The following is a 22,244-nucleotide window of genomic DNA, read 5'->3' as shown; positions in this document are numbered from 1 at the left end:
AAATTTTTTATATATCTTTAATTTTCAAAGGTTTCTGAACATTTTGGCATACCTTAGAAAAAATGGATATATGTGTGTGTGCGTGTATATGTGTGTGTATTTGGGCGTGTGTGTGTATGTGTGCGGATACAAATTTTCGTCGGCGAGTTCGAGAACACGGAACAACCGATTTGAATAATTTAAAAAGCATTCGATTCGTATTTATAAGGACACGTGCTGATTAGTTTTTGGTATAGACCGGTCTAGCCGTTTCAAAGATACGGGGCGAATAGAACCAAAAATGGTAATTCAGTTTTTGAGAGAACGAAGCGTCTGATTTGAATAGTTCAAAAAACTTCTTATTTGTATTAAACTAAACAAAAAAAACTTTTCAAATTTTTGGAAACGCAGGCCCAAATTTGAGAATATTTCGAAATTTTCAAAAAAAATGAATATTTTCAAAAATTGCCAAATTCTCAAAATAATAAAAAAGACGTTTTTTAAAAAAAAATTCTAAATTTTTAAATATCTAAATGATCAAAAAAATCAAATTAAAAAAAAAGAATAAATTTTTTATAAACATATACAAAGTTGTTTGTAGAATACGCTCGTCGCTCAATTTAAAAAGCTCTTATAAGTTTACAGTATGTATTTATAATAAATAATCTATTTTAAATTATTCAAGCAATTATTAATTGTGAAAACATTTGTCGCGTAAACAGGCCTTAAGTTATAGTATTTATAATAATCTATTTGAAAACATTTAATAATCCTCGAATATTTCATTACGGAACTGGAAGTTTTAATTCGATTCAAATGATTCAAAATGCATTCAATTCATAATGATGGCGAGAAGTGCTGATTACTTTTTGGTAAAGGCAGGTACAGTCGTTTTGGAGATACAGAGTTAAATGAGCAAAAAAAGGCAGCTTTTGAGAGAACCGAAGCATCCGATTTGAGTGATTCAAAAAACCTTTTGCTTGTATTGACGAAACGATTGTTTTTGGGGCAAGTGAAAAAAAAACATTTTTTTTGAATATCGAAAAATAATTTGTATATTTCTTCATTTTCTCCTTCAGTTGAAAAAACAAATTTTGAGATGTTTCATTTGTTCTTGAAGAAATAGTGTTTCTCGAGAGCGAAATATTTTGAATTTTTGACTTTTGAAATAGAAATGAAACATCGGCAATTTTCAACATACATTCTTTAATAAAATCATTATCAGTAAAAGGTAACGATCTTTTTGCGATTAACAATATTCGTTTGTTCATATATTATTGTTAATGCAATCAAATTGGAAATTTTATGCATTTTCTATGGAAAACTTGATATAATCCAATCCATGTTTTTTTTGTCTTTTGACTTATATAGTCATTACAAACCCCAATCAATCAAATACTGAGTTTGTAGTATAATTGTAAATTATACCACTAGGCTCATACAAAATGTTCAAATTCCTGCGAGCAGAGGTAGAAAAAGAATAAAGTATTTCTTCTTTGACTTGCTTTTTAAAAAGGATTTCGTAACATTTCATGAATTAAAATAAATTTGATAAGAATTATTGGACACAAAGGTTCAATTTGACTTTGAGTAAATATTTTATAAATTATATTATGAAAATCAAACCAAATATATCACAACAAATAACACATAACAAACGAACAATTATCTGACTATGTTCAGTAAAATTGCAAGCTACTTCATCATTGTAGAAATGTGTTTTTTTGCTGTTTTTCAAAAATTTGTTATCTAGTCCTTTTTACCCTATAGGCGGGGTAACTTGGGATAGCCAGATGGCGAACAAAACAAAAGTGTAGTTTTTACACAGATGACACTGTAAATAACCTTGATCTGGTATTTTGTCAGGAATATGCATCAGCAGAGTTGAAATAACTATTTATACAATCTATATTTTGTAAAATTGCTTTATTTAACTTACTTTTTATTTTTTACACGTCTGCATTGGTTAATGTTCAGTTTATATATAACCACTTCAAAAATTTACCTCACCTGGGTGAATATAAAAAAAACTATTGAATCTCACTTAAAATTAATATTACATTTTATAAAACAATTAAATAACTTTTAGTTAAAATTTCTATTGAGGTCCCGTAAACTAAATATACACAGGAGTCAAAACCCAAAAACCTAACAAGGAAAGAAAATACTTTAGCTATAGAAATTTAAAGATAAACCGTTTATCTATCCGATAGTAAAGTCGTAAGAATCAAGGTGATGGCTGGTTATAATTTTTTCCCTCTACTTTCAAATATTGTTTTTGAATAATTCTTAACTGGTTTTTGATATATCAGAGGTAGACTTTTTTAAAGCCAGACCTTCATATTTTTCTATCCATTATTCAATAAATTTATAGCAAATTGTGCCAGTTTATTCTTCAAAACTAGTGGTAAATAACCATTAGTGAATTATATTTTATTACCAAATGGTTTAATTTAATGCAAACGTTCAGAGCTGGAGGAGTGCAGTAATTTGTAGAGTAATTTATTGAGACATAAACGATGCCTGACTGTGTCTAAAATAGATTTGGACATATTGCTTGGAAGGAATTTCTTCAAAATTGTGAATCATTTTTCTGCTAAACTCGTTTTAATATGGGAACTGTTTATACATTTAATACAATGCCAGCATAATCAATTTTCAAAATATTTTATTCCAGAGAACTTGTAGTTTTGTGCATTGACATTTTTACAGCTGGGTATTCCAGAGTTATATATTATCAACCGAATGTTCTTATTTAAATTATTGTCTGATATAACTGGGAATATATCGACAAAATGTTACCTCTGATCGATTTCAAATTTAGATTATTAATTTTAATAACATGAATTAAAATATAATATAATATAATATAGAAAATGTTTTACAAATAATGAGTATAAAATTATACAAATGAGTTCATTCATAGCACCGAGTTTGAGAAAAATATAACTTCCAAAAAAATGAAGTGCTATAATGCCAAAAAGTGCATTTTCATATTAATATTTTTAAAAAGATGATGGTTTGAGTTTTTAATAACACTTGCGGCATGTTTAATGATGTTTTTGTGTATAAATAAAATTACAAACAAAACTACTTACTACAATTAAATAATTATCTAAAAAATTTAATTAAACATCATATATTAAAAGCATTTGACATTTGACGTATGAGCCGCGTTCTATTGTTTTATTTAAAGTACGCTTCTACAAAAAATTTCAAATTAAAAATGTAAAGTTTTTACGCTGTTTTGAAATAATATCTCATCTTCTGCACGATCTTTGGATTAGCACGAATGTTTCAAGACTAAGACTGGCCAAGTCCGCGTAGCTAACATGATATCGAGCTCCAATTTTATATATAAGACTTGCTGACCCAGCAAACGTTTTGCTAAGTAAGGTATTTTTAATAATTTCTAGAGACTCAAAAAATTAATACTTTATTTTCAGTGTGTATTGATGCTATAGACATTGAGGTATTATAAATGTTATCCCAGTGGTGTAATTTTATTTCCCGTAGGGTAAGTTATTGTAATGGGCCGAGAATCGAAATTGAAAATTTTTACATTTCTCGACGTTTTGAAGGTTTCTGAACATTTTGGCATACCTCAGAAAAAATGGATGTGTGTGTGTGTGTCTGTATGTATGTATGGATACAAATTTCCATTCACGTTTTCGGACGCACGGATCAATCGATTTGAATGGTTCAAAAAACATTCGATTCCTATTGATAGGGAGAAGAGCTGATTAGTTTTGGCAAGGGTAGGTCTAGCCGTTTCGGAGATACGGTGCAAAGAGTGAATAAAATAGAAATCGACTTTTTGAGAGAACTAAGTATCCGATTTGAATGATCTAAAAAAACATTCAATTAGTAATGATTGGGAAAAGTGTTTATTAGTTTTTGGCAAAGGCAGGCCTAGCCATTTCGAAGATACGGAGCTTAATATGTAAAAAATGGCAGTTTTTGAGAGAAATAAGCGTCCGATTTAAATGATTCAAAGAACTTTCTGCTTTTATTAACAAAATAATTGATTTTGGAAAAAAAAAATTTGTCTCAACTTTTTTTTTCAAAAAAAATTTTTTTTGTATATCGAAAATAATTCAGATTTTATTTTTAATTCTGACCATAGATCTAATATACTTCAAACAAATAATTTCAACTTTGGAATTCAGTTTATATAATTCTTATAAATATTAGACAATGTTACAGTATGCATTTATAATAGTCTATTTGAAAACATTTAATATTCCTCGAACATTTCGTTACGGTACGGGAAGTTCTAGCAATTTGCCTTAAGGCACGATGCCATACACCCCACTAGTTTATTTATTTATTTATTCAACTTCCAAGTCAATAATATAGTATAATTACATTTTTAAATATGTAACACTAAATAGAAACTAATAATAATAAACATTTAATAAACTATAAATCACTACTTAAAACAGTAATTTAAGAAAAAAAATTCTGGCTTGATTTTTTATACTTGTCACAGAAAGACCAAAGATATCAATCTCAGAAGCAAATTCATTTATTATTTTTGATATTCTGAACATAGGTGCGCGTGAAACAAATTTGGTTTTAACTGTAGGTATTTCCAAAGTTCTATTGTAACGTAACTAAACGTTAGGTACGACAAATTTGAAACGTGCCAGAAGTTCATGCACTTCTAAAGAACCTTTCACAATATTTACTCCATAGCAGAAGGTAAGGTATTTTCTTCTAGCAATGTTAAGATGGTTGTATATTTGGGACCGACTTATCTGAAAATTGTTCGTATATTTGCGGAATCTTATGTGATTGACAATTTTCTTTCTGGACAGATTCAATTCTGTCAATCCGATATTGAGAAATCGCGTCCTAAATTATACATACATTATACTCTAAAATTGGTATAACTAGGGTATCAAATGGTACACGCAGGGTAGTATCATTTTGAAAATCTCCACTGTTTCTGAGCAGACCACCGAGTGTACTATTTGTCCATGCCTAGTCCCTTGCTAGCTTTCTATGGGGGCGTCCATTAATCACGTCAGGTTTTGAGGGGGAGGGGGGGTTTGACAAAAAATCACGAAATATCACGTGGGGGAGGGAGGGGTATAGCAAGATATCACGTGCATTTATTTTTTTTTACTATTTTTTATAAAAAAGTTCAAACATTTAAAAAAAAAAATTACAAATTTTACAGTTTTTTTACGTAACTAAAATGCACGTGATGTTTGGTGGGGGAGGGGGGGTAATTTTGAATATCTCCAAATATTACCAAGGGGCAGGGGGGGTCTAAAAATCCTTAAAAACTCGCTCACTCATTAATGGACGCCCCCTATCTATAAATACTCCCAAATCATGGATACCATCGACCTGCGGAAATACTTCTTCTTCTATCAAATATCGAAGATTAGAGTAGCTTTCACTGCCGAGACAAAATTTATTAACTGCGCATTTACTATATATATATATATATATATATATATATATATATTTTTTTATATAAAATCTAGAATTATTTATTTAAAATCTAGAATACTTAATAAATTATAATAAATAATTTAACTTAACTAGGGATAAGGAGACACAAAAAGCATATTTATTTTGCAATGTGATATCAGTAGAAACAATTAACCGATTAATAATTCTGCAAATTAGTAAATAACAGCTCTGTTCCGCAATTTTTTCTTTGTTTGAAGTTACCGTGGAAGAAATTATCTAGTTTTCAATCCCATAAGCGCAAACCTGCGAAAGATTAAATTAATTGTTGGGCATTATTGACGAAAAATTGCGAGCTGATTTAGTTGAATCGGAACTTGTAAAAAAATATAAACAAAATATAAAAAATGGGGAGTCAGTGCTTAGAAAATGACTTGTTGATTCTGAGAAATTGAATTGTAATTTTTGCTTTTGTTGCAAATGTTTCGCATCTGTTGAACTTTGAATGTTGAAGACATGCGTGGAATAAATATGAAAAATGGAAGCAAAATTTACTTTGGAACAAAAATCTTAAGGCTTGTTTTATACCTAGTGGTGTCCATACTCTAAATTTAATAATTATTAACTATACAGAAATAATACATATCAAATATAATAAGTTTTTTTTCAATATTGTTCAAGAAATGTGTAATTTCTTTGCATTTTTTTTCTGAATTTTGAACAATACTTCTAAAATACGTTAAAAATTCAACTTTAAAACAACAAGCTGATACTCTGAATATGACAGTTCTTACGATATCGATAAGAAGAAGTTCACACAGCAATTTTGGATATTGTAAATGATGAAAAATTAAATTAATTTAAAATTTAAAAAATCCAACATGAATTACTAGTGTTTGAATATTACATGCTAGTTTTTTTAAATATTAATATTGCACATACTTTAAAAATAATTGAAAATTTCAAAATACTTGATTATAATCAACCCCCAAATCGCCTCGATTTTCTAAATAAATTTAAAATCAATATATTTTATACGCTTTTAGATTATATCTAATTTTTGGTGCACTAAATCCAGAATAATTAAAAATTAATTTATTTATTTCACTTAATATTCTTGTTAAATTAAAGTTATAGAATTTAAGAAATGCATTTCAAAAATAGTATTTATTATTTTGATATCAAGATCTTTATATTAAAATAATAAATAATATTTCTGAAATGCATTTCTTAAATTCTATAACTTTAATCTAACAAAAATATTAATTCTTTTGGTATGGTAGTCGAACTTACATCCTTAACCAATTTACTACATATTGAATATTACTAAAATGTGATATTATGACAGGGATTATTTTATTTATTGATATCGATAATAATAAATAAATTTAAAATCAATATATTTTATACCCTTCTAGATTATATCTAATTTTTTGTGTTCTTAATCCAGAATAATTAAAAATTAATTTTTAAAAAATATGTAAATATTTATATAATTTTAATGATAAACTGTTAAAACGGTAAAAATTAATAGGAGGGGCGCTAGAAAAAAAGTTGCATGCGGGCGCTAAGGACCCCAGGACCGGCCCTGCAGGGCCGGTCCTGCCTTGCATGCGATGCATGCAAAAAATGCGGGCGCACGCCTTAGGGGGCGCCAAAACGAGATTCGGAAATAGAATTTATAATATATTTTTTTTAATATATAATTTAGAATACTTAATAGATTATAATAAACAATCTAACTTAATGGATACGTAGACACAAAAAGCATATTCAGTTTGCAATGTGATATCAGTAGAAACTAGCTGTGAGTGGAATTCTGTCTTAAGGCAATTAAGGCATCGTGCCTCAAGGCAAATTGCTGGAACTTCCCGTACCAAAAATTATTATTTTTTTAAAAACGATTAACATTTTTGAAAAAAATTTACTTCGAAAAAATAAGATTTTTGACAAATAATTAGACAAAAAATTACTTTTTTTTTTAAAAAAAAATATTATTATTAAATTTTTTTTTTTGAAAAAAAATGTTTTCTTTATTTTGACATATTTTGAAAGATCTAAACTTTTTTTCAAAGCAATCGTACTGCTTTAACTGCATAAAGACGAAATATCAAACCGCGTAAGCGCCTCGTCGACGTCTAACGCGTAAACATTGGTACGGAACCCATAGGAATGTAAACCAAATTTATACTTATTGTTAAAATCTCTATAAAATATCTGATAATTTGATGTGCATATGTCTAATGATCATTTCTGACCGCCAAATGGCATTTTTTTTACTTTTTTCGTTAGATCTCCGAAACCGCTAGACCTGCCTTTATGAAAATTTGATCGGTTCTTCACCTTGTCAATACAAGTAAAATGTTTTTTAAATTATTAAAATCGGACCTCCGTTCTCTTAAAAACTGAGTTACCGTTTTCGGCACTTTTTGCCCCGTATCTTCGGAACGGCTAGACCTGACTTCGCCAAAAACTAATCAGCACGTCTCCTTATCAATACGAATTGAATGTTTTTTGAATTATTCAAATCGGTTGATCTGTGTTCCCGAAATCGTCGACGAAAATTTGTATCCGCACATACATACACACACGCACACACACACACACACACATACATCCATTTTTTCTGAGGTATGCCAAAATATTCAGAAACCTTTGAAACGTCGAAAAATGCAAAAATTTTCATTTTCGATTTTTTTGCGATTACTATAACTTGCCCTACGGGAAGTTAACAATTCATTACTCTGCAAATTAGTAAATTATTGTTCTGCTTATTGTTTCATGTACTTATTAAATTCTTCTCGTTTGATGTTTGAAGTTAATGTGGACTCAAAAAAGAAATTGTCTAGTGTTCAAACCCATAAGCACAAACCTACGAAAGTTTAAATTATTGGGCATTATTGACGAAATACTACGAGCTGATTTAGTTTGAACGAAACTTGTTAAAAAAAATAGATACAAATTATAATATAAAACATGGAAAATTGGAAGTCAGTGCATAGAAAATGGCTTATTAAATTAAGACCGAGAAACTGAATAGTAACTTTTGTTTTTGTTGAAATGGAGCAAATATGAAAAATTGAAGCAAAATGTACTAGAAACAAAAATCTTGAGCTTTTTTTGGACACCTATTGGTGTCCGTACTAATTTTACTTATTAACTAAGCAGAGATAATACACATACAAATATAATTGTGTTTTGTTTTCAATATAGTTAAGGAAATATGTAATTTCTTTGCATCTTTTAATAAAATACGTTAAAAATTTAACTTTAAAATAACAATCTGATATTCTGAATCAGATGGAAAAGTAAATATGAATACAATACGATAACAATAAGGAGATAACAATAAGGAGAAGTTTACGATACAATTTTGGATATTGTAAATAATGAAAAAAAAAATCAATTTAAAGAATTTACGTAAATATTTATATAATTTTAATAATAAATGCTTAAACAGTTAAAATTATTGGGGGGGGGGGGCGCTAGAACAAATCTTGCATGCGGGCGCTGAGGACCCCAGGACCGGGCCTGCGTATTACACATAATATGTGAAATACGTAAACATATTATGTCTCCACATATGTATTTCTGCTATAAATCACAAAGGCAGACGATGAATTTTTGTGTGATAAATTTGGAAAATTGATGTTTTAGTCGTGAATAAATAAAAAATATTTTATTTATACATCTACATCTACAGGTATGACTAAAAATATTGGATAACCGTTGGCATCAAAATAAATTGAGCTTGAATTGTTCAGTAAATTGCAGTGTATAGATATATACAGTGTATAGTAATATTTCTAATATATTATTTTATTGAACATTTCAATATTTGTTTGTTTGATGGTTTTACGTGGCTGATTTTAATTTCACAGTATAATTAAAGAGTTAAGTGTGGGTTCTGAGACTCATCATTTTATTTAAAGCAGTTGTACATTTAAGATCACCCATATGGATGTATGTACATTCAGTGGCGGATTAAGCTTTCTGCCGCCCTAGGCCCTATCCGTTCTGGCGCCCTTTTTAATAGACAAAAATTTAATTTTTTATTTAAACAATTTATTTTAAATTATTTAGATATAATTTTTAACTTTGCGTTGGGTAAGTTATAGTAATTGCAAAAGAATCGAAAATGTTTTTTTTATCTTCAAGTTTCAACATTTTGGTATACATGGTATCGTGCCTTAAGGCAAATTGCTGCAATTTTCCATGCCGTAATTTAATTTTTTTTAAAACTTTGAAAAAATTTGGAAACTGAAAGAAATTGACTTTTTTAATTTGAAAACTGTATTTACCAAAAACTAATCAGCACATCTTTCCGACAATTGAATCATTCAATCGGTTGATTCGTCTCAAAAACGTCAACAAAAAAATGCAACAGCAAATATACAATCATACATTTCTTTCCTAAGGTATGTCAAAATGTTCAGAAGGTTTTGAAACATAAATATTTATAGACAATTGATTTACGTTTTGTTTTTCGAATTACTATGACTTACCCGTGAAGGTCATGCCAATGGGTGGTGAAAAATCATCAATGAACATATGCACACCAAATTGGCAGATATTTAATTTAGGTTCACTTTTATCTCATAGATGTCATTTTAACAAAAAAAACTAGTGGGGCGCATGGCATCGTCCTTTATGGCAAATTGCTGGAACTTTCCGTACCAAAAAATATTATTTTTTTAAAAACAATTGACATTTTTTAAAAAAAATTACTTCGCAATATAAATAAAATGTTTTTTGAATTATTAAAATCGGACGCTCCGTTCTCTTAAAAACTGAGTTACGATTTTTGGCACTTTTTGTCCCGCATCTTCGGAACGGCTAGACCTGCCTTCGCCTAAAACTAATCAGCATGTCTCCTTATTAATACGAATCGAATGTTTTTTGAATGATTCAAATCGGTTGATTGGTGTTTCCGAAATCGTCGACGGAAAATTGTATTGTATCCGCACATACACACATACATCATTTTTTTAAGGTATGCCAAAATATTCAGAAACCTTGAAACGTAAAGATATATTTATATAAATTTTCATTTTCGATTTTTTGTGATTACTATAACTAACCCTACGGGAAGTTAAAAATATACACGAACAACGAAATAATTATATTATCATAAAATAACAATTAATATATTATGTTAATTTCCGAACTAAAATAAGAAACCATTTAAAACCATTTTAAAGCGTTTTGTATGTAAGATTCACCTTAACAAAGTTGCAAGAAATGAACAAAGCTTCAATATTTCTTCCAAAAAAGCTTATCAATTTGATAATTTTTATTTTAAAAATTATCAAATTATTTATTTTCCCAAAAATTTTATTTTATTAACTTCCCGAAGGAGAAGTGGGTTTCGTCAAAAAATCCGAGTCGCTAATTTTATGTTTTCTCGAAGTTTCAAGCCATTTTGTATCGAATGAGACCAAATTTGGAAAAAGTATATGTGTGTGTGTGCGTGTGCGTGAACTAATTTTTTGCTGTAAATCGACGTTTTCTCAAAAACGGCTGAACCGATTTAAAAAATTTAATTTACCAAAACTAATCGACCTGATTAGTTTTTGGTAAAGATCGGCCGGGCGCGATTTTCATGAATTTTTTTTTGGTAATAGATATCATGGTCTTCTAGATCATACTAAAATATCACGGCCCTACGACAAGCCGTTTAATTTTGAAAATTCGTCAATGTTTGCAAAAATTAGTATCGTGTTTTTTTATCGCATTTGTCAAAATTAAAACTTTAATCGACGTTTGCTCAAAAACACCTGAACTGATTTCAGAAATTTAAAAACCATTTGATGTATCTCAATGAGGATTATCGTTTGTCAATTTTATGCGACGATTGGCTGAGCCGTTTCTTTGTAATTTGGAAAAAAGTGTTAAACTTTTCGTCCACATTTAAGCTTATACTACCGAATCGATTTTAAAAAATCAAAAACTGTTCGAAAGATATTAGTTGGGAATAATACTGATTAGTTTTAGGTGAAAATCTACCGAGCCTTTTCTTGTAATAAACTGTTGAAAAAAAAATTTAAGACGATTTTTATGGAACTTTTTTGGCATATATCATGGTCTTATAGAACTTACTGAAATATTACGGCCTTGTGACAAGTAGTTTAATTTGAAAAATTCATCAAAGTTTGAGAAAATGAGTAGTTTTTTGACGTTCGTTAAAATTAAAATTAGACGATTTACTTGGTATAACGATAAAGTCTTAATGAACATACTGAACCATTAAAGTCCTACGGAAACTGGTTCAATTATAAAAATTGTTGATTTTGGAAAATACTCCGAGTTAACGTGTTCGTTCGTTTTCATGTTATGTGTGATAAATCCACTCGGAATACATTTCTTCACTCATAAATTAATTTATTGTTTATTGATTAAGTCGATTATTTACACATATCGGGAAGTTCATGTAACTTGCCTCAAGGCAAAATACCAATACCAACTAGTTTTTATTTTATTTCTCCCAAAAAAGCTTATCAATTTGATAATTTTTATTTTAAACATGATAATGAGGCGCCCTTGAATAAGTTTGATTAGAAAACGAATAACATTTCTATTTCATAGAAAATTATCTGTATCAGGATCAATCCTTAAAATAAATTGCCGTGACAATTTTTCGGGTTTAAAATTTTGACATTCGGAAAAATTTGCCGCCCCCCAAATTGTGCCGCCCTAGGCCCGGTCCTCACGGGCCTATGGGGTAATCCAGCACTGTGTACATTTCGGTATAGACTGTCGTGCAAAAAACATAATAATTTTCAACTAATTGGTAAATATCAGTATAGGTTATTAAAAAAATTGGAACTTTTGAATTTTAGACATGAGTACAGGATAACGTCGGTTGAGCCATCTAGTATGTATATACATATATATATATATATATATATATATATATATATATATATATATATTGAAGTATGTCCAATTCTAAATAACTCATCAAAAAATATATATATATATATATATATATATATATATATATATATATAATATAATAATTTTTGTTGGATGGTGATAAATATGATGATAAAACAAAAAACTTTTTTAACAAGCATCCATCCAGATAATAAATAGAAAGAAAACTAAGATATATTTCCTAAAATAAATTTAATAGATCCGTGCATTTCGGGTCCCAATTTGACTCTTCTTCAGCGGAAACAAAACTACAAAAAATGGCAAAATAAAAATATTTATTTTAATATGCGATAAGAAATCAATAAATCCGTAGGATAACACATAGATAGTGTAGCTATGCAATCATCCATATGATTTGTAGGAAGCACCAACTTTAAATTTCAAAATTTCATGACAATCCGACGATTAGTTTACAAGTTATAGAGGTTCAAGTGACGCTACTATTGAGTTTTTTGAAACCATGAATTCAAAGCAATTTTGTGGGTTGATGTATCATTATTTTTCGTTGGGGTAAATATAATTTGCTGCGAAAGTATCGCTCGATAAGTGTTATCTGGTCTGGACTCTGCCAAATCGTGGCAAACGTGCTGGTTTTAATCGTGGCCATACAGATAGTCCGAGAGCCAAGTGCAAATTTGGTTAATTATTTCTTCAGAAACATCAGACAACAGTATCATAAAGCCCTATGACCGTCAGCTGCGGCACAGTGGGGAGGATGAGTAATTGTAACCTCCCACGCTTGAAGAAAAAAAAAATTTACTCATTTCCTCTCGGCTAAAAGTTTATCAAATTATAGCTAACCCAATACCTCAACAAAAAGTCAGCTGACATTCACGAGGCTTTATAGTTCGATTTTCTGATGCGTTTTACCAATTATCACTTGAGATCTTGAGATGAACTTGGTCATATAAATCTGTTACTGGCTCTCGGACTAAAACACTGACTATGCTGAACGCTCTGGAAGGCCAATTGTGGTGGTTACATCGGAAAACATAAAAAATCCACCAAATCGTTCTGGAAAACTAAAAAATAAAAATGCCTGAGACAGCTAACACCTCAAAGATATCAATAGCATATGTTTGATATATCGTTCGCGAATATTTTAATAGGAATAACCTTTGTGCTAAATGGGTGCCACGCCAACTCACATTTGACCAAAATCATAACGAGTTAATGATTCGTAAGAGTATTTGGAGCTGTTTAATCAAAATAAAACTGAGCCATTGCATCAAATTGTCACCATGAATATGACTTGGATTCACCGCTACACTCCGGAATAGGAATAGTCAAATAGACAGTCAGCCGAGTGGACTAGACACGATGACGATATGACGAGAAAAATGCAAACAATCATCTGCCAAGCTTATGGCTTCAGTTTTTTCGGATTCATATGTAATGAAGTTCATCAACTATCTTGAGAAAGATCAGACCATCAACAGTGACTATTGTATAACGTTATTGGAGTATTGGAAAAACGTAATCGGAAAAATGGCCCCATTTGAAAAAGAAAAACTGCTGCTCCATCAGGACAACGCACAAATCACAAATCCATGAAAATAGTGGCAAAAAAGCATGAATTGGGCTTTGAATTGCTTTTTCACATACTACATTCTCTAGATTTGTTCTTAGATCTCCAAAGAATGCTCGCTGTGAAGAAAATTTTTGCCAAATGATGTGATGATAGGCGAATATTATGGCAAAGTACTAATAGTACTACAAAAATGGTTTCAAAAAGTTCGAATTTCGCTAAAATCAGTATAAAATTATATTGAATAAAATAAAATAAATTTGACAAAAAATTAGTTAACCTACGTACTTATTGAGTGAAGTGATACAAAAATCGGCATAGCCGTTTGATCGTCGCACAAAACTGAGAAACGATAGTCCTCATCGAGATACATCCAATGGCTTTTAAATTTTTGAAATTGGTTCAGGCGTTTTTGAATAAACGCCAAAAAAACGCTTCTAATTTTTTCAAACTTTGACGAATATTTTAAATTAAACGGTTTATCGTAGAGATGCAATTTGTTATAGACACACCAGAGTGAAATGAGTTAAGTTGAGATGACAGTAAAAAGCAGTCATCAATAGAATTTATTTTGAGACATAATTGGAGATGATCTGCAATCACTAGATGACAACTAATAATTTCTGTAATAAAGATAATATATAGTAGTGGACCAAGAATGGATCCCTGAGGAACACCTGAGCTGTCATTTTCAAAATTGCTCAAAAATCCGTTAAGATAGACAAATTGTTTACGATTATGAAGATATAACTTTTATAAAAATAAATAAGTGAAGAACTAAGATCAATCTCAGATAATTTAGTAAGAAGAATGTTATGATCAATTTAGTCAAAAGCTTTACTGAAGTCAGTGTAAATAACATCAACTTGTCCATTATTGTCAAGATTCTCAGCTATAAACTGTTTAATAGAGATTAGATAAGTAATTGTAGAACAGGCATGAATTCATGTTGATTTGTAGAAATTAAAAATTTCACAGATGGAATTATTTCTCTATACATATTTTGTTCAAATACTTTAGCAAAGTTTGACAATAGTGATTTTGGTCTTTAATTAGTAATATTTGATGATCACCTTGTTTATAAGTTAGGACTAATCGTGCAAGTTTCCAACAATTTGGAAAAGTATTTGTTTACAACAGTGGCGTACCTAGAACTTTTGCCGCCCGGGGCGATCTCCAGATTGCCGCCCTTTCAATTATAAGTCAGTCAAATAGTAGTTTTCATAAATTAATACAAATAAACTAGTGGTGCATGGCATCGTGCCTTAAGGCAAATTGGTGGCACTTCCCGTACCAAAACATAAATTTTTTAAAAAAGATTTAAATTTTTTTGAAATCTGAAAAGAATATATTTTTGAGAATTTCGACAATTTTGAGAAAAAATGACTTTTATGAAAAAAATGTTTTTTTACATTTTGAAATTTGTTGAAAATTTGTAATTTTTTTTTTTTCAAACCAATCACGCTGCGCAGCTGTTTTGGAGACGAAATATCGAAGCTTGTAAGCGTCGCGTTGCAGTCTAACGGATAGACATTGATACGGAACCCAAAGAAATGTAAATTTGTTCTTATTATTAAAATCTCTAGAAAATATCAGATAATTTGAAGTGAATATGTCTAATGATCATTTTGGACCGCCAAATGTCAGTTTTTTACTTTTTCTTGTCTGTTACTTACTGTTGTCGATATTGTTGGGTTTGAAAAAACAGTCGGCTTTCTTTTTATTACTTCGGGCTCACTTAAACAATGAGGCAAATTTGAATTAAATTTTTAAAAATAATAATTATGACAACACTTGTGTGGTGAAAACATGCTGAAATAATAATTTTGGTTACAAGTTTTTGTTCGCGTTCAGAGTATTAATGATTTATTATGTATGTTCCTACTTCGTAACTTTACCGCACTTTTCGCGTCCTTGGCGCCACTAATACCCCTCTCTATCTCGGAGCTTTTTTAAGTCTTTTCATTTATTAACTTCCCGTAGGGCAAGTTATAGTAATCGCAAAAAAATCGAAAATGAAAATTTTTATATATCTTTACGTTTCAGAGGTTTCTGAACATTTTGGCATACCTTAGAAAAAATGGATGTATGTGTGTGTGTGTGTGTATGTGTGTGTGTATGTATGTACGTGTGTGTATGTATGTGCGGATACAAATTTTCGTCGACGATTTCGGGAACACGGATCAACCGATTTGAATAATTCAAAAAACATTCGATTCGTATTGATAAGGACGTGCTGATTAGTTTTTGGCGAAGGCAGGTCTAGCCGTTCCGAAGATACGGGGCAAAAAGTGCCAAAAACGGTACCGTTTTAAGAGAACGGAGCGTCCGATTTGAATAATTCAAAAAACATTTTACTTGTATTGACAAGATGTATAATTGATCAAATTTTCATGGAGGCAGGTCTAGCGGTTTCGGAGATCTAATGAAAAAAGTAAAAAAAAATGCCATTGGGCGGTTAAAAATGATCATTAGACATATGAACATCAAATTATCAGATATTTTATAGAGATTTTAACAATAAGTATATTTTTTTTACATTTCTATGGGTTCCGTACCAATGCTTATGCGTTAGACGGCGGCGCGGCACTTGCGAGCTTTGACATTTCGTCTCTATGCAGTTCAAGCAGTGCGATTGCTTTGAAAAAAGTTCAAAATTTCCAAAATATGTCAAAATGAAGAAAACATTTTTTTTTAAAAAATTTTTTTGTTTTGAAAAAATAATTTTTTTTCTCAAAAAAAAAAATTTTTTTTTTTTTCAAATAAAAATTTTTTTTTTCAAAAAAAAGTAATTTTTTGTCTATTTTATAGTTTCTCAAAAATCTATTTTTTTTTAAGTAAAATTTTGTCAAAAATGTTAATCGTTTTTAAAAAAACAATAATTTTTGGTACGGGAAGTTCCAGCAATTTGCCTTAAGGCACGATGCCCTAATTGCCTTAATACAGAATTCTATTTATTTATTATTATTTTTATTTTTTTAACTTCCCGTAGGGTAAGTTATTGTAATCGTCCAAAAATCGAAATTGAAAACGTTTGCATTTTGACGTTTTGAAGGTTTCTGAACATTTCGGCATACCTCAGAAAAAATGGATGTTCGTGTGTTCGTGTGTATGTGTGTGTGTGTGTGTGTGTATTTTGTGTGTGCGCATTTTTTCGTTCACGCTTTCGGGCGCACGGATCAACCGATTTGAATGGTCCAAAAAGCATTCGATTCCTATTGATAGGGAGATGTGCTGATTAGTTTTTGGCAAAGGCAGATTCTGCAGTTACGGAGATAAAGAGCAAAGAGTGCAGAAAATAGAAATCGAGTTTTTAAGAGAACGGAGCATCTGATTTGAATGATCTAAAAAACATTCAATTAGTAATGATTGGGAGAAGTGGTTATTAGTTTTTGGCAGAGGCAGGCCCAGCCATTTCGAAGATACAGAGCTAAATGTGCAAAAATGTCAGTTTTTGAGAGAACTAAGCGTCCGATTTGAATGATTCAAAGAACTTTCTGCTTGTTTTAATAAAATAATTGATTTTGGAAAAAAATAATTTTTGTTTCAATTTTTTTTTCAATGTTTTTTTGTCAAATAATTTTTTTGTATATCGAAAATAATTCAGATTTTATTTTTAATTCTGACTAAAGTTTTAATATACTTTAAACAAATAATTTCAACTTTGCAATTCAGTTTATATAATTCTTATAAATATTTAACGATATTACAGAATTTATAATAATCTGTTTGAAAACATTTAATATTCCTGGAACATTTCGCTACGGGAAATTCCAGCAATTTGCCTTAAAGCACGATGTCATGTGCTCCACTAGTTTATTTAATATTTTTGAAAAAGTAATTGTCATATAACTTGTTGTTATATTAATTGGTGTATCATATTTTTTTCGTGTTTTTTCTGTGTTTTTCTTTAAATTATTTGTATGATGAGTTATTGCATATTATTTATTTTTAGTTTTGTATTACATATTAGTAGTACATATTTTTTTCGTGTTTTTTCTGTGTTTTTCTTTAAATTATTTGTATGATGAGTTATTGCATATTATTTATTTTTAGTTTTGTAGTCTACGTTTATGTTATTTATATATTTTTGTTAAATCAACAAATTATTATCAAATTATTTAGATTTATTCTATTTCACATGTTTATAATTATATTTTTGTAAATTTTTAATTTTTTATATCTATTTTTAACTTGTAACCAAGAAATATTTTAAAGTAGCACTGAAGATGGGTCAAATGAGGAACCGAAATGTTTGATACTACATATAAAGATATGTTTCCTAAACTTATTTAATTATTAGATGGATTCTTAAGAACAACTTTATATAATATTATATTAAATTATTTACTTATTTAAATTTAGAAAAAACGCAGTGCTCATGAAAGAGCCAAGGAAATAGTTTCAAGTGGCGAATGGTCTTCCGGAAAACGATGGGGCGAAGATGCACCCAAAGAGAAAATTAGTGCTGATTCAGTAAGTCTTATGGGCAGTGGAGCCTGCGGAGCTTTAGTTCATGGCTTAGAAGATGAGTTCTTAGGTAATGTTATTTAAATTAAATACCTGTATACACACACACATATATATATATATATATATATATATATATATATATATATATTTATATACTAGATGACCCGACAGACGTTGTCCTGTACCCACATCCACGTTTTTTTAATATCTTATAGTAATATTTATACCGTTCAGTTAAAAATAATCATTTATTGGTTTTAGCATTACTATTTACACCAATATATGAGTGATGTTGAATGTAGAACTGTTTCAAATAAAATGATTATTCTCAATTCCCACAGTTAACACTTTAATTTTCCATTTATCAAATATTAAAAAATGTTCAATAAAATTGTCTATTGAAAATTATACACTGTGATTTATAGACCAATTTATTTTCAATAGCTCAATTTATTTTATTGCATTTAAGGGTTATATAGTTTTTTTTATTCATACCTGTAGATGATAAATGATTTTTTGTTTTTTCACGACTAAAACATTGATTTTCCAAATTTATCACACAAAAATCATCATCTGTCTTTGTGATGTATTTATTGTAATATCGTAGATACACGTGTTGAAAATTGAAATCTTTTAACAAATTCAGAAAAAATTAATATATAGCATGCGCAGTAAAGGTACAATATCACCTTAGATTTTTCTACCCAAAATAATTACTTCAATAATGTTGCCTATAATTGTTATAATTTCGTACCATATTTTAACTGGCTTCTAGTATTTAAATATCTAAATTACATTTTTCTCACTAATAATTCAATATACATTGTTACTTAAGTTCATATTTGAAATGAATTAATTGACAAATTAATTAATCCTGTTCACATGTGCTCTATTCAACCTACGATCAACAAATTTGTTGCTCTGTGAATTTTTTTACTGTGCTCCAATTTACTTGATATTTTGGAAATAGGCTAATCTTTATCTTAAGTTCAGAAGTGAAAATAATTTGCACGTCACCGTCACCATCCACCGCATTAATTGGATTATTACTTTTTTAATTCTGATTTTATCAGAACTTGTAATACACTATTTTAAAGGTGATTAAATGAGCTACAACTCTATCATAAATTTTACCGTATTTTCTCTTATTGTAAAACGGCGAACGGTTAAAGGGCTCGAAAGACCTCTGGTTGGACAGCCGCGCACTTCTTAATTAATCATACCTCTATCAATATTTGTGTAACGGAAAAATAATAAACAACAATAATTAGTCAGAAAAGTACCTCGAATTTTCATATATATATATATATATATATATATATATATATATACTTTTATACGTATTCTTTCAGAGATATTATAATGAGAAATTGGTTGTTCTTTTAAATCATGAGTTTTTTGAAAATCGTTTGTACTAAAGTTGTGGTATTTTTTAGAATCCATCAAGATCTCTTAAACCAAGTTAATTCTAGATGGAATACGATTATTTTTAATTTTGGTGGAAATGGCTTTCAAACTATTCGATTTAAATGAAAAAACATTGTATGCGTCTTTTATGCTAGTTTACTCATTTTACACGCAGAAGTACTCATTTTAAAGCTTATTTTGAGCACTATAAAAACCCGTTTTCATATCTAGCCTAATAAAGTTTCTAAAACACTATAAAATAGCGATTTATTAAGATTTTAATTGATATAATTTTGTTCATTACATGATTTTCGTTAAAATGTATATTTTTGAAGATATTAGCAAAAAATGATGAAAAACGCAAAAAAGAAACAAATTTTCAGTAGCTAGTAACATGCTAGTAACTTGAAACGTATTTGTTTTTTTGAAAAACATTATTAAACATTTTTCTATTATAATTAGTTCTTTTAGCGATACCCAACGTTATTTTGAAAAAAGTAAAATTACACCACTGAAAAGAAATGTCATCCTCCCGAGAAGTGGCAAAAGAGTCTAAATTGTTTTCACTTCTGAACTTAAGAGTAAGATGAACCTAATTCCAAAATTCCAAACGCTCCATTGAAAGCGCTCCATTGAGTAAATATTCCGTACCCAATACCAAACATATGAATTTTTGACACAATGAAACTTCTAAACATTTTTTTTCGTATTGTGACTTAGTATAGTAAGGCAAAACGACTGCAAATTGAATATGTTTGAGCGCAATCACTTATGGGTTCGTTCCATCCGAGCCCAACGTGGATACACCCAACGTGTTCGAACTCGGAGTTCACTCGATAATAATAATAATTATTTTTTTAATACATAAATATAAGTTTAATATATATATATATATATATATATATATACATAATTAATATTTTGCATTGGTTCAATAATGTAGCGTAAAATCCCTTTAAAATTTAATAGAAGAAATTGCATCTGTTTGCCCCCTGATTGTCCCACTTTACCCCGTATGTCAGGTAAAATGGTTAGTAAGATACCAAATTTTAAAAAAATAGTAAAAAAATAATATTTATATAATTAAGAATTATGTGAATTTTTTTCTGTACATAGTTCGATAGATGCTTGTTTGATGTGTTATGTGTTGCAAGGTTGATCATTGGGTTTAGAGAGTATAATTACTGAAAGTCAAATTGGACCTTTGTGCCCCGCCCTACTTTATTAAATTTTAATGTGTCATTTTTATTTTTAATTAAAATGTATGTATAGGCTTTTCTTTTAAATTACTGAAACATGTAACATATATACATATTAAAAAGTTTTTCTTCAGTATGCTTTGTATGACGACCGGTTAGTATGACGAGATTTCGGCGTCCCTTCGATGTCATACTAAGCGGATTCTACTGTATATATATATATATACTAGCTGACCCGGCAAACGTTGTTTTGCTAAATAAGGTATATTCTAAACCATTTCTAGAGAATCAAAAATATTAATACTTTAAGTGCATAATGATGTGTTGTTTGAATGGTATATATAATGAGGTATTATAAAAACAATAAACCCCATTAATTGGTCTATATTTTGTCAATACAATCCAACTGCAAGTTTTATACACTTTCTATAGAAAACATCGTATAATCCAATCTAAGTCTTTTTTGATCTTTCGACATATTGATTACGTTTCAAGTTTTTCAGATTCTTTTTGGATTCTGGATTTTGTGTATAATTGTAAATAATACTACTGAGCTTATACAAAATTTTCAAATTTTTGCGAGGAGAGATAAAAAATGAATTAAGTATTTCTTCTTTGACCTGCTTTTTGAAAAGTTGCAAGTTACATTCGATGAATTAAAGTAAATTTAATAAAAAGTATATATGTAGAGCAAGATGAGACACAAAGGTCCATTTTGACTTTGAGCAAATATAAACTATATTGTGAAAACCATAACAATTATATCACAACAAATAACACATATCAAACGAACAATTATCTGACTACGTTCAGTAAACTGACTTCTACTTCATCATTGTAGAAATGTGCTTTTTTGACATCCCTCAAAAATTTGTTACCTAGACCTTTTTATCCTATATGAGGAGTAACTTGTAACGGGCAGGTGGCAAAAGGTTTAAAGCCTTATTATAATTTTAAAGGTATTATACCAAATAATTACATTTTTAACTAATGCTAAAACGATTAACGGAAGAAAATACTTTTATTATGGATTTTCAAAGATTACCGTTTATCTCGCCCATTTCAAAGATTATCGTTTTCAAATCAAGTTTGTAGCTGGCTATACATCTTTTTTCCTCTACTTTTAAATATTGTTGTTAAACAATGCTTAACTTTACTGATTTTTGGCACATCGGTGGTGGACCTTTTTAATCCCGAACCTTCATATATTAATATCTATTCTGCGATAAATTCTGGGAAATTATAATTGGAAAAATGTTATTCGACAAAATGTCCATTTGATCGATACCAAATTTAGG

The 22,244-nt window shown here is 29.3% G+C and overlaps 1 protein-coding gene across 1 annotated transcript in view; it reads left to right on the top strand.

Moving 5' to 3' along the window:
* LOC113369765 (integrator complex subunit 4-like) overlaps positions 1-22,244 on the top strand; it is an 80,375-nt gene that overhangs the window by 18,004 nt on the left and 40,127 nt on the right. Inside the window, exon 7 of the mRNA XM_026610337.1 lies at positions 18,233-18,407. Within this exon, the coding sequence (XP_026466122.1) occupies positions 18,233-18,407 (175 nt within the window). The remainder of the gene's footprint in view (positions 1-18,232; positions 18,408-22,244) is intronic.

This window comes from Ctenocephalides felis, unplaced genomic scaffold (genome assembly GCF_003426905.1).
Source record: "Ctenocephalides felis isolate EL2017-DRISC unplaced genomic scaffold, ASM342690v1 CF-g0.4_SCAFFOLD_01492, whole genome shotgun sequence".
In the NCBI taxonomy this organism is placed as follows: Eukaryota; Metazoa; Arthropoda; class Insecta; order Siphonaptera; family Pulicidae; genus Ctenocephalides; species Ctenocephalides felis.
Note: the sequence above shows the minus strand (reverse complement) of the source record. Positions and strands in the feature narration are given on the sequence as shown.